The following is a 14250-nucleotide window of genomic DNA, read 5'->3' as shown; positions in this document are numbered from 1 at the left end:
GTTCACACCAGCCTATTTATTTACCCGACATTTTATATAATTATGTCAGAAAGGAAACAAAATAAATAAGTTATAAGTTATTAATAAGCTATAAGTGGTCAATAATATACGTTACCCTGTTGAACTGAATTGAAACATCTATTATCGTGTGTGCGTGTGCGTGTGTGCGTGTGTGTGTGTGCGTACGTGCGTGTGTGTGTGCGTACGTGCGTGTTTAGGAGTGTGACCAGGTGCACATTGACGATGTGTCGTCAGATGACAACGGCCAGGACTTAAGGTGAGATCTCAAAGACCTCTCGTTTTTAATCCGTGACCTAAATATTGTGTATGAAAATGTGAATAATTTGTATGTAATAAATCAAAACTCATTCATAAACAATGATGTATAGGCCTGCTTGATTAGGGATAACAATTATTGCTTGCATGATTTATTATGATTGGCCGTTTTAAGGATAAAATAAATAACATCTATTATAATATAATGCAAGAAAGAATATATATATAATATAATATATAATAATATATGCAAGAAAGAAAACGCATACATCATTTACATTTTTATTAACCCATTCTGAACGGGAACCCATTTTGGTGTTAGCATCATGTTATGCTTTAGCTATTGAAAAATAGCAGATCTACAAGCTCATAGCGCGCCACCGAGTGGCGCGCTATGAGCTTGTAGGTCTGCTATTTTTTGAAAAATCAAAGAACGACTGACATTTTTAGAATCTGATCTCAGGTCAGAATGGGTTGATCAGACCAGTGTGTGTCCTGTGGAAACGAGTCGTATGAATCTGATCTCAGGTCAGAATGGGTTAATATATTACAACCAGATCAGATCACAGTCCTGAATATAATGAATACATTAATGGTTTTTGTGTCCCCCGTGAAGAGCAAGAGTTTTGTAATAAAACATAATCATTATTGTTATTGACAGTACTTACAGTTTTGCAACTGATGGCTTCCATGCAGCTGCGACCAGCGCCAACCTGTGCCTGGCCACGGGGGTCCGCGGCGGGGTCGACTGGATGAGGAAGCTGGCCTTCCGCTACCGGCGAGTCAAAGAGATGTACACCACATACAAAAACAATGTGGGGGGTAAGAGAGAGAGTCAAAGAGATGTACACCACATACAAAAACAATGTGGGGGGGTAAGAGAGAGAGTCAAAGAGATGTACACCACATACAAAAACAATGTGGGGGGTAAGAGAGAGAGTCAAAGAGATGTACACCACATACAAAAACAATGTGGGGGGTAAGAGAGAGAGAGTCAAAGAGATGTACACCACATACAAAAACAATGTGGGGGGTGAGAGAGAGAGTCAAAGAGATGTACACCACATACAAAAACAATGTGGGGGGTAAGAGAGAGAGTCAAAGAGATGTACACCACATACAAAAACAATGTGGGGGGTAAGAGAGAGAGTCAAAGAGATGTACACCACATACAAAAACAATGTGGGGGTAAGAGAGAGAGTCAAAGAGATGTACACCACATACAAAAACAATGTGGGGGGTAAGAGAGAGAGAGTCAAAGAGATGTACACCACATACAAAAACAATGTGGGGGGTAAGAGAGAGAGTCAAAGAGATGTACACCACATACAAAAACAATGTGGGGGGTAAGAGAGAGAGAGTCAAAGATGTACACCACATACAAAAACAATGTGGGGGTAAGAGAGAGAGTCAAAGAGATGTACACCACATACAAAAACAATGTGGGGGGTAAGAGAGAGAGTCAAAGAGATGTACACCACATACAAAAACAATGTGGGGGGTAAGAGAGAGAGAGTCAAAGAGATGTACACCACATACAAAAACAATGTGGGGGGTAAGAGAGAGAGAGTCAAAGAGATGTACACCACATACAAAAACAATGTGGGGGGTAAGAGAGAGAGTCAAAGAGATGTACACCACATACAAAAACAATGTGGGGGGTAAGAGAGAGAGTCAAAGAGATGTACACCACATACAAAAACAATGTGGGGGGTAACAGAGAGAGAGTCAAAGAGATGTACACCACATACAAAAACAATGTGGGGGGGGGTAAGAGAGAGAGTCAAAGAGATGTACACCACATACAAAAACAATGTGGGGGGTAAGAGAGAGAGTCAAAGAGATGTACACCACATACAAAAACAATGTGGGGGGTAAGAGAGAGAGTCAAAGAGATGTACACCACATACAAAAACAATGTGGGGGGTAAGAGAGAGAGAGTCAAAGAGATGTACACCACATGCAAAAACAATGTGGGGGGTAAGAGAGAGAGTCAAAGAGATGTACACCACATACAAAAACAATGTGGGGGGGTAAGAGAGAGAGTCAAAGAGATGTACACCACATACAAAAACAATGTGGGGGGTAAGAGAGAGAGTCAAAGAGATGTACACCACATACAAAAACAATGTGGGGGGTAAGAGAGAGAGAGTCAAAGAGATGTACACCACATACAAAAACAATGTGGGGGGTAAGAGAGAGAGAGTCAAAGAGATGTACACCACATACAAAAACAATGTGGGGGGTAAGCAGTGTTGATTTTGTCGACTAAAACTAAGACGAAAAATGTATCGTCGACTACCTTTTTCCACTGACAAAAACAAAAACTAAATATATTGTCAATTTCGTCAACAAATAAAAACTAGTAAACTAATAAATGTTAGGAATGGACTAGTGGACAAGAGATCCAGTATAAGTCATTTTACACTTGCTGAATGCTGAAAATAGCCGCTGCACGATGCGTTGTGAGCTTGTAGATCGGCTATTTTCAGCAAGTGTAAGATTAGTCATTACGATGCCATCAACGCCCACCAAAATGCATTCTAGTCGACTAAATCAACTGTAGATTTAGTCGACTAAAATCTTACTATTCAAGAGACTATGACTAAAACTAAAATCAAAGGGTGCTGTCAAAACCAACACTGCTTCCCAGTTCAGGTACTGAACACAATTAACCCATTCTGAACGGGAACCCATTTGGTGTTATGCTTTAGCTATTGAAAAATATCAGATCTACAAGCTCATAGCGCGCCACCGAGTGGCGCGCTACGAGCTTGTAGGTCTGCTATTTTTTGAAAAGTCGAAGAACGACTGACCATTTTTAGAATCTGATCTCAGGTCAGAATGGGTTAATCAGACCAGTGTGTGTCCAGTGGAAACCTCGTATGAATCTGATCTCAGGTCAGAATGGCTTAAACAATGTGGGGGGTAAGCCATCCCAGTTCAGGTGCTGAACACAATGACATCGCTGTCTGTCGGGTGGAGGAGACCTGGTTGTATATTGTCCAGTGTAGTTGTTGTTATTTTGTCTCATGCTAGTAATACTTTTCATTGTTTAAATGCTACGGACTGACTTGACCACTTTCAACCTGCCATGTCTATTTTGGCCGAGTCCCAACCCAACCGTGTTAAGGTCAACCACACCAATGCAACTCCAGTGTGGTTGACCTTAAAACGGTTTTGTTGCAAGTAGTTGCAACTGGTGTGGTTTGGGCTTAATGGTCCATTTGGTTCCATTTGTACCAATCATTATAAACCCCTCAAGGTCACCACCAGACCCCACTTTGAGAACCTCTGGTCTAGAGGTAGTTTTTCAGTCACTCTGGTATGATTTAGCTTTGGAATTAGTCCACATTTCTGTCACTTCACATTCTGCCAAAAGGTCTCTTAAGCACTTTAACCCTGGCATGCCTATTTTGGGCAGATTTTCAAACGTTTTTTTTGGATTCTCGTAGGTCTGCTGGGCCCTGCTAAGAGGGACGCCTGGCTCCAGCTGAGAGCAGAGATCGAGGCTCTGACAGACTCCTGGCTCACCAACGCACTCAAGTCGCTGTCCATTATCAGCTCTCGGTAGGGCTTTCACGTCTAGTGGTTTTTACTAGTTGACTAGTTGAATAGTCGACTAGTTGCTTAAAGGACTTATAACATAAAATTCTACTTTTTCAATTTATTTTGTGTTTCTGGGGCTCCCATGTGTGTTTTCTATCCCCACAAATAACCAATTTTGAACAATCAGGCCTTCATATCATTATGGGTGTTTTAATGGAAATTGCTCTCAGGAACAGCTCGACTGATTTTGGCCTCATAGTGATGTCATCAATGTCACCCTACTTTGTATAATTCCCCCTCTTCTTCAGTCTTCAGTTCCAAATTTGCATTTCCACTTTGTTTACAATGTCCACCATTGTTGATTTTCCAAGCTGGCATGGAATGGAAACAAGCCTGGTGTTATCTAGCATCAGTATTATAATGACTCAAATATTAAATAATCTGCATATCAGCACCCCCACCACCTCAGGACATTGTGGTACTGCAGCTAAAACTGCTTTCAAAGTCCAGAAAGAAATGACAAGGCCTGGTTATATAATCAGAGTGGTGATTGAGGCTCAAACCATTAGAAATAACTTTGAGGGACATAGACCATATGATTATTAAATATTAAAAGCAGTTTTAAAATGCATGTTATTTGCGCTTTAAAGCCCTAGCTCTAGGTGCCTCCTCCAAATTCACCCATCTAAACTTCAGTCTTCATCCAATCATGTATCCATCCATCCATCCATCCAACATTCCACCCATCCAGTGGCGTGCACAGTTACGTGTAAATCTGACATTAAGACAAAGTCATTTTTTGTCAACTTTCCTTGTGTACAGTATGTGGTGCAGGTGAAAATTAAGGCAAAATGACTTTGCTGTAATTCTTCAATGAAGAGTGAGTGTGCATGATAACTTAATTAATTTGGAGGAACTGTGTTGGTACAGAGTAGACATTATATTAAGATACAAAACTTACAAACTGAAGGTTTAGGGTTCAAATCTGCTTAGGAACATTTGGTTCACACATGTATCTTGCATGTCTTTGTGGCACAAGCAAAAAGACAGTGGTTCATAAATAGAAGGTTCTTAAGTTCAAAACACGCAAACACAAACTACAAAAACAACCAAACAAACTAAAGATGGTCTATAACAACAAAAAAACTCAAAAGTCACTCACATAAAAAAAACTAAAACTCCATATTGGTCACACCTTTCCATCCAGTTAACCTTGAAGTATAAGTCTCAACGTTCTCAACGTTTTTGGCTGTGGACCCCGGAAATGCTTTGGCCATGTCTCGTGACCCCCGCCCCACCACCAATACAAAGATAACCTTAATAACAGAGATAATATATATCATAAATTAAAGGTATATTCAGTGATTTCACTCAAAAAACCTTAGGTTTCGTTTTTGGCTGTGGGACCCAGCCTTTCGTCCAATCAGGATAGAGAGTCAAAAACGAAACCTACGGTTTTTTGACCCCCAGGGGTTAACTGGGGACAGGGAGGAACTCCTTATATGGCCAGCACACTCTATAGTAGGGAGGATTATCACAACAAAACAAAAAAATAAGTGATATTTGAATTAAGTGAAATCACTGAATATACCTTTAATACTGAAACCAGATATAATCATTAAGGAAAGTTTATGCATGCACCACGTACTATTGCAAACTCTTAATTTCCATTTTCCAGCCATTCAGTTGGCAAAAGAAGACCCACAGGTTGAGACATAGAGACAAAGTGAACCACAGAAAACACATTGGTAAAGTGTGTGCTTCTTAAAGCAGAGATTTGAGAGTTCAAAACCTCAGTATGTTTTGTCTTTAAAGTCTGCAAGCTGGCTCTAATACTTCACGGAAGAGCATGCCAGAATGACAAAATATGTTTAGATGTATTATTTATTTTCCAAGTGATGTTGTGGATACAATGAAAAAGTCAGATCCTCTGTAGGCTGCCTACAACTATAGGGTATACAGTAGAGATACCAGTGTTGTTTTCGTCGACTAAAACTACTACCTTTTCCCACTGGCAAACTAAATGAAAACTAAGCTATGATGGCTGAAACTAAATATACTGACAATTTCATAGACAAATAAAAACTAGACTAAAATGGCAGGGAGGGACTAGTGGACAAGACAAGAGATCCAGTACAAGTCATTTTACACTTGGCTACATGCTGAAAATAGCCAATTTACAAGCTCACAACGCGTCGCAGCGGGACGCGTTGTGAGCTTGTAGATCGGCTATTTTCAGCAAGTGTAAAATCAGCCATTACAACAGCATCAAAAGCAGCCAAAATACATTTTAGTCGACTAAAACAACCGTAGTAGTCGACAAAAATATCACGATATTTAGCCCACTAAAACTAGATTAACACTAAAACATTCCAGGTGGCTAAAATGTGACTAAAACCAAATAAAAACAATTCAAAAGACTAAATGACTATGACTAAAAACCTAAAATCAAAAAATCTGCTGTCAAAATCAACACTGCAATCATCACCATCTCAACATTTCCATAACCGTGTTACTAGTTATTGCCACCTGTATCTTCCATGCTTCTGTGGTGCAGGGGGAAATGCCAATGCTTTGTCAACAGAAGGGTTTGTGGTCTGAAACCACCAGTGGAAACATTTTCTGCATCTTCTAAATCCCACCATGCATTCACGGTCCAGTTTAGACTTCACTGATACTTTCCATACGCCAGTCTGTAGCACCAGGGATGTGTTAGAGTTTCGTAAACACACACGTTTTGTGGTTCTAGAAGACTGTTCACTGTTGGGAATGTAGTTTCAAAAAATGTTTTTTTTTTCTAATGTATTTTCGAAAAATGTATTTTTCGAAAATGTATTTTCAAATGACATTAAACCAACATGACTACAAAAAGTACATTTAACCCATTCTGGGCGGGAACACCTTTTGGTGTTCATAGCATTATGTTAGCAGATCTACAGGCTCATAGTGCGGCACAGAGTGCCGTGCTACGAGCTTGTAGATCTGCTTATCTTGAAAAGTCTTGAAAATGTGGTGCAAATCTTTTGAATATATTCTTTCAGCGCAAACGTTTTAAGTCAAATCTTTGCTTCTGGGGGGGACCCTGGAACAACATATTTAGAAATGGGGGTTGGCGACCAATTACCTATATTTTTTAGGCTACTTGACATGAAAATGCTTGAGAACCACTGACATACTATAGAAACATAGGGTTTTTCAGAAAACTGTCAGAATTTAGAAGGCATTTGTAGAATCGTTCTCAGGTCTAAATGGGTTAAACCAACCTGATACATATTTTTTAAATGTGTCATCTTGGACAACCTGCTGCATTGCCACTGCCCTGCATCCATCAAATGTCATACATCTACCCATATCCATTAATAATGTCTCTCCGTCTCTGTCTCTCTTTCTCCCACAGGAGCAATTGTGTAAATGTGTTGGTGACCACGACACAGCTCATACCAGCGCTAGCTAAAGTTCTCCTGTATAGTCTTGGATCTGCTTTCCCAATAGAGAACATTTACAGTGCAACCAAAATTGGTAAGAGACACTACTATGATGATGCCTTCCAACCACCATGTTGTAATGAACCTCCATTCAGCAGATCACCATGCAGACGGCCTTTTGATTGATTGATTGATTGAGTTATTAACATTCTGCAGAATTACAGTACGTTTTAAAGGAGAATTCCATACTAAAAGGCTTTCTTACCTTTCTTTGTAGTTGTTACGTCCCCACCAAAGAGGTCCAGGTGTTTTTTTGTGCAAAAACTCCTTATTGGCTATTTTCCCTACCATAAGCCCTCAATGAATTGCATTGGATTGAATGGGAATTTAATGGGGCTATGGGGTGTTATGCTAGTTCACTTATTTCCATCGAAAGAAGTAGTAAAGTGTGCCGCTTGGGTTATTATTTACATTATGAAGAGAGGATATATACAAAGAAATTATAATTTTGAGCGATGGAAATAAGCGAATTAGCACAACACCCCATAGCCCCATTCAATTCCCATTCAATTCAATGCAATTCATTTAGGGCTTATGGTAGGGGAAATTGCCAATCAGGAGCTTTTGCACAAAAAAAACACCTGGACCTCTTTGGTGGGGACGTAACAACTACAAAGAAAGGTAAGAAAGCCTTCTAGTATGGAATTCTCCTTTAAGTACGACTCAGTACAAAAACTGTTGAACTGTGAGTGGACGACACCATAAAGCTTTACGCTTGTTTACAAAGCCGGAAAATAATATATTTTCAATGACGGATGTAGCCACTACGACCACAAATGTCCCAAGAAACTAGCTATACTGTAGCCTAGCCACCGAGTCTGCTACGCTCTGAGAGAAAAGCACGGCTGAATTATTTGTTTTGATTAGCCGTGCCATTATCGTGGTTTAAGCACGGCTAGAAAGCTTCTTTTTTTAACTCCCTTTACAAATCTCTTCACCAAAAATAGCTTGTCTACAAGCTCTTGTGAGCTGTTTTCGACTGAACGTTAGTTTTCGATCATGGCATGCCAACAATAGGGACGCTAGGGTTCACGTAGAAACATTTTGTCTGCTATTTTATACTATTTTAGTTTTATACCGTATACAGTCGTACATATGCTATGCTGTAGGCTACATGTAGTTCTCCAAATTAATGGAAAGAGGCACATAATATCTTTTTGCTAGTGGCAAGATATGGTTGTCATAGTCAAAAAAACGTGCACATTTTCAGTCGAATTCCGGCTGCCACGCCTACATCAGAAAGGCCACATCCATCCAACACACCACGGCCAAGGTTTCCTCTTACGATACTTGGGAATCTCAGTGCTGACAGATTACGTTAGTCTGGGCCGAGTGCTCTAGATTACCACGCTCCTCAAACTAGACACCAATCTGAATCGGGCTAAACTGAGTGAAAGTGTGACCCCCACATGATCCGGCATTAAAAGGAAACGCACACACGTGCACGCACGCACACACACACACACACACACACACACAGATACATGCACACTCTGTCCTCCACATAAGCCCACTTTATACGTTGTCGTGTCACGGTTCAGTGCACCACAAAGTATAAATAAGCATTAGTGTAATCTGGTTATACTTTTAACAAAATGGCATTTACTGCACTTTATATGTATTCTGTGTTACCCTCCACTGAAACCGTGCAGCAAATGACTGTACACTGTACAGTACGCAACATCGCATTGCCTTAGTGCGTTCTACATCTCACATCAAAACACACACCCTCGAAACGTATTGAAACTTCTTCATTTAATCCTGAATATGCATCTATTCTCCAGTTAATGTTAACCTAAACCAGGCCTTTTCAAAATTGTCCACATGAAGAACCCCCAAATCAATAAAGGACAACATTTATATTTGACTTTCCAATTGGCCCCTTGGTGCCCCCTGGTGGATGCCCGCAGTCGCCACTTTGAAATCCACCGTCCTGAACGTCATCGTGGCGTCATTAATATTGTAGTTGTCACCTCACCTGCTCCCCATCTGGCCTCGCGGGTCTGTACCTCTGACACAGAGCGCCCTCTGACACGCTGGACAGACGCCCGCTTTCCACCCGGACTCTGCCTGAACCCTCCAAAGTTATGCTAATGTGCCGTGACTGTGGCCAGCCCCAAATTCAACCATGTATCAATCTGACTGGAGGAAACAAACAACTTCCATAAAAAGGAGATAGAGAGAGAGAGAGAGAGAGAGAGCCAAAGTTCCCAGGAGAGGAAAGCACGAGCCAAGTCCGTGCATGTGTCAGTGTGTGCGTGTGTGTGCGTGTGTTTGTGTGTTCCCTGTGTCCGTGACCTTGCGTTACGCCCAAATCATCCCCGCGGTGCCTTAATTGAAGTGGACGTAGTAATGTGGTAACCATGACAACTCTCTCTCTGAGGTTGGAGAGACACAAGCAAGTGTTTCAGGTTAGATGCCACGTCTCAGAAAGCACGTCCACACACCGTCTGTCGTTCTGCAGAGGTAGAAAGCACGTCCACAGTACACCGTCTGTCGTTCTGCAGAGGTAGAAAGCACGTCCACACACCGTCTGTCGTTCTGCAGAGGTAGAAAGCACGTCCACACACCGTCTGTCGTTCTGCAGAGGTAGAAAGCGCGTCCACACACCGTCTGTCGTTCTGCAGAGGTAGAAAGCACGTCCACACACCGTCTGTCGTTCTGCAGAGGTAGAAGGAGACGTGGTTCTCAAGGACCCCCAGTTTGCTTTGATGCACCAGGCACGTAACCTGACTCCGCCAGAGTTTAAGAGATTTTAGTTTTAAGAGAGTTAACGTTAAAGTTCCCTCCTCCTACCTTGATCTGGTCTCTCACAAGCGGATCAAACGATGAACCCGGAAGCAGCGGGACAAAAATCTGATGTCTCCATAATAATTTGCTGCCTACACCTCTCAGAGGGTAGAAGACCCTCCGCCACGCGTCGGGTCTGCCTACACCTCTCAGAGGGCAGAAGACCCTCCGCTATGCGTCGGGTCTGCCTACACCTCTCAGAGGGTAGAAGACCCTCCGCTAGGCGCCGGGTCTGCCTACACCTCTCAGAGGGTAGAAGACCCTCCGCTACGCGTCGGGTCTGCCTACACCTCTCAGCCATTGTAAAAGCCACGGTAACCTGAGGCCTCTTGTGGCTTATTGCTTTATTCTATCACATATGATCATCTCGTTTCTCCCCATTGGATCCCATTCTATTAGGCCTCCATGCCATTAAGGGGCCATGCCACTGATCTTATCTGAAGGACAGGCCTTAATTGATACATAGAGAGACCTGGCTGGGAATTATTTTGATCTATTGATTGAGTTAGATTGTGTTTATTGATCGTGTTTATGTGCAAGAAAGGAGGGTTTTATTTGAGTCCTGCTTTGCCACACAATGAGTGAATGGAAAACGTGGCACATTTCTCGACCACAGAGCAGTGAGAGCACACAGACGCAAAACAAACAAATATACTCAATATTTGGTCTTAAATCATGCCCAAGTAGCAATTACCAAAGTTCAACGTTGCTTTAAATTTAGGACATGACTTCTGTCATTATCCACTCTTCCGTTGTGGCGTTTTAACCATTTACCAAAAACGATGACATCCGTTTGAACCGAAGCGCGTCTCTCTCAGGCATGTTGTCCTGTGTCAAGTGTCAGGATTGATCAGAGTGAGACCTCTGTTATCACGGAAAACAAAACCGTGTCTATATTTGTGTGTGTGTGTGCGTCTGTCTCCTCTCATCCCTCACTCACATTCCTGATGTACACAAAGCCTGTCTCATTCCTGTCTTTTCATTTCCGTCTAAACCGTCCAAAAAGTTAAAGGAAAAGAAAATCTGTGTTGAGCCGTTGTGTTTGTCTCCAGGCAAAGAGAGCTGTTTTGAGCGTATAGTCAACCGCTTTGGCACTAACATTACATACGTTGTGGTTGGCGATGGGAGGGACGAAGAGCATGCGGCCAGCCAGGTAAACGCACACAAAAAAAACAATGAAAAATAAATAAACTCTGAACTTTAACCCCTTCCTTCCTCCCCCCTTTTGTTTGTTTATGTTGTATTTTTTTGCAGGCAAAGAGAGTTGCTTTGAGCGCATAATGCAAAGGTTTGGCCGTAAAGTAGTGTATGTTGTAATTGGGGACGGTGTGGAAGAGGAGCAGGCGGCCAAAAAGGTAAATGGACCACCAGCGGCGTTCGCCTCACCGTGACCCCCCCCCCCCGCCCGCCGGCCCGCCTATTCCACACAGCGCCGCCCGCCCGCCCGCGAGCGCTGACTGGACCCAAGCCTGCCTTTCTTTGCTGTGTGTTTGTAGTGGTTTTGAGTTGGTCATTTTTTACTTGCTGTTTGGGGTTTTTTTTTTTTTGTCCCACTTTTGTTTGTTTTCATGAGATTAAATTAGACTTTTGATCTCAACTGATAGGTGTGGGGTATTGAGATTGTGAGACTTAATTGACCAGTGTTGTACATTTTGTACCATAAAAAAAAAACCCATCAAAATTATTTATTTATTTTATTTTTTGAACCATGATGATAATTTTTCATTTCATATTAAACAAGTTAAAGGTATATTCAGTGATTTTGCTCAAAAAACCTTAGGTTTCGTTTTTGGCTGTGGGACCCAGGCTTTCGTCCAATCAGGATAGAGAGTCAAAAACGAAACCTAAGGTTTTTTGACCCCCAGGGGTTAACTGGGGACAGGGAGGAACTCCTTATATGGCCAGCACACTCTATAGTAGGGAGGATTATCACAACAAAACAAAAAAATAAGTGATATTTGAATTAAGTGAAATCACTGAATATACCTTTAGGAGTATTGTAGAGTAAATGCATGGGAGATAAAATGTGCACACAGTGTTTAAGTTTATAACAATCTCATGTCTAGACCTTTGCGTGAATTAACTCTCGTGCAGTAATGCGCAGTAGTGTTCTCGTCCGTCGTTATAAGCCCTGAGTTAAACTTGGCTGAGTGTGCACCACAAAACAATGCACCACAAAACAGCAGATCTGCAGCTTGTGTAGATGTGTTATTTTTGGTGGCCGGCAGACGCCCCCCCCCCCCCCCCCCCCCCCCCCCACCGCAAGGAATGATTGACTGACTGGATTGTCCGGACGGATGGCGCAGACGGACGTACACTCCACTGTTTGGAATCTGTTTCTCATTCATCCGTCGGTGATGTTACCGTTCGTTCCCTAAGTGTACGAGACAGGAAAAGAGCCTGGATAGCTCTCCAGTGCACATTTCTTAAGCCATTTAGGACCAGATTCAACAAAATGTCTGCTAAATCATAATCTGAAAAACCCACGTTTCTATGTCAGTTGATGCATTTGGCCGCCGACCCCCCCCCCCCCCCCCCCCCCCCGTTCGCTCTGAAAGAATACATATTCCAAATTTTGCGACACATTTTCACGATTTTCCAAAAAATAGCAGATCTACAAGCTCATCGCGCGGCACCGGTGTGCAGCACTATGAGCTTGTAGATCTGCTATATAACATAATGCTTAAAACACCACAAAGGGGTTCCCGTCCTGAATGTGTTTAAGCAGGGAGTTATGTTGTGTGTGTGTGAGTCTTCGGTCGTCTTCAGCTTTGGGGCACAGTTCATATAACGCTGCAGGGTGCTGCTGGGAAGTGTTTAGCGTAGCGTACAGTAGGAATGCATGGATTTTGGTTTTGTTTGCGGTGCTTTTTATATATATATATATAAGCCAAGCAGCTATCTATACAAGCTACAGTAGTGTAGCTTGCATGAACTTTGGGTGGCGGTGTGTGACAAACATGATGATAAAATAATGACTACAGTACTGTGTGTGCATAAATTGTTGACTCGTCTATTGCTTTTTCATCTAAGTGTCTCTGTGTGTGTGTGTGTGTGTGTGTGTGTGTGTGTGTGTGTGTGTGTGTGTGTGTGTGTGTCTACAGCACAACATGCCTTTCTGGAGGATATCGAGTCACTCTGATCTGCTGGCGTTACATCAAGCACTGGAGTTTGAGTACCTGTAACTGTATGACGTGATAATGGACACATGCAATGTTACCATTTAAACATGGTCGGCAATGGGCCACATGGCAGCCCCCCTTCTTTTGTATACCTATTTAAGGAAAAAAAAAAAAAAACTAAAACAAAACAAACAAAAAAAAGAAAGAAACACAATACACTGCAACTTTTTTGTCATTGCTTTGTTCCTTGTTTTTTTTGTTTTTGTTTTGTTGATGAATATCTGGATTTACATACTCTGAATGGTCTTAAGAAGAGGAGAGAGAGAGAGAGAGAGAAGAAAGGAGGAGAAAGAAGAGAACAGTGGGCGCATACTCGTCGGTATGGCCCCCGTGTTTGTGGACTTCTAATGCCCATGATGCAACAGTAGCAGCGCAGCTCTATACCCGAGACCCCGTACACCTCTAGGTCTCCCTTGTTGGCCAAGGAGGATCTTTATTCTTTGAGCGTCCGTCGTCCACTAGATGTTTGGTTTCCTGCAGTGTGGGAGGCCCGCGCAGGTTCTAGATGTTTGGTTTCCTGCAGTGTGGGAGGCCCGCGCAGGTTCTAGATGTTTGGTTTCCTGCAGTGTGGGAGGCCCGCGCAGGTTCTAGATGTTTGGTTTCCTGCAGTGTGGGAGGCCCGCCCGGTTCTTCTAGATGTTTGGTTTCCTGCAGTGTGGGAGGCCCGCGCAGGTTCTAGATGTTTGGTTTCCTGCAGTGTGGGAGGCCCGCCGGTTCTTCTAAATGTTGGGTTTCCTGCAGTGTGGGAGGCCCGCGCAGGTTCTAGATGTTTGGTTTCCTGCAGTGTGGGAGGCCCGCCCGCCGGTTCTTCTAGTAGAAACTCTGATCCAACACCTGTGGATTCTGGGGAAGAATCGTCTCCAACCAAATCATGAATTTGAAACGTTAAAAGTGTTGGTTCTCAAAGCTATTTCAAGGACTCCCCTCATAACTCTGGTGTGTACGAATGCACTCTCATGCAGTCACGG

At 42.6% G+C, this 14250-nt stretch overlaps 1 protein-coding gene across 4 annotated transcripts in view; it reads left to right on the top strand.

Moving 5' to 3' along the window:
• Positions 1 to 13548, top strand: part of eya4 (EYA transcriptional coactivator and phosphatase 4) — a 102752-nt gene extending 89204 nt beyond the window's left edge. For 2 of the 4 annotated variants that reach the window (XM_083791101.1, XM_083791099.1), the window contains 6 exons: positions 219 to 277; positions 938 to 1098; positions 3732 to 3846; positions 7223 to 7344; positions 11355 to 11455; positions 13205 to 13548. In XM_083791101.1, coding sequence (XP_083647227.1) covers positions 219 to 277; positions 938 to 1098; positions 3732 to 3846; positions 7223 to 7344; positions 11355 to 11455; positions 13205 to 13285 — 639 coding nt within the window. In that variant the 3' untranslated portion in view covers positions 13286 to 13548. Of the gene's footprint in view, positions 1 to 218; positions 278 to 937; positions 1099 to 3731; positions 3847 to 7222; positions 7345 to 11152; positions 11254 to 11354; positions 11456 to 13204 lie in introns of all 4 variants that reach the window. The other 2 variants (XM_083791102.1, XM_083791100.1) reach the window with 1 other exon arrangement.
• The last annotated feature ends 702 nt before the right edge of the window (positions 13549 to 14250 follow it).

This window comes from Protomyctophum parallelum (genome assembly GCF_964188405.1).
Source record: "Protomyctophum parallelum genome assembly, chromosome: 19".
NCBI classification, from domain to species: domain Eukaryota; kingdom Metazoa; phylum Chordata; class Actinopteri; order Myctophiformes; family Myctophidae; genus Protomyctophum; species Protomyctophum parallelum.
The sequence above is the reverse complement of the archived record's forward strand: the minus strand, read 5'-3'. Positions and strand labels throughout refer to the sequence as shown.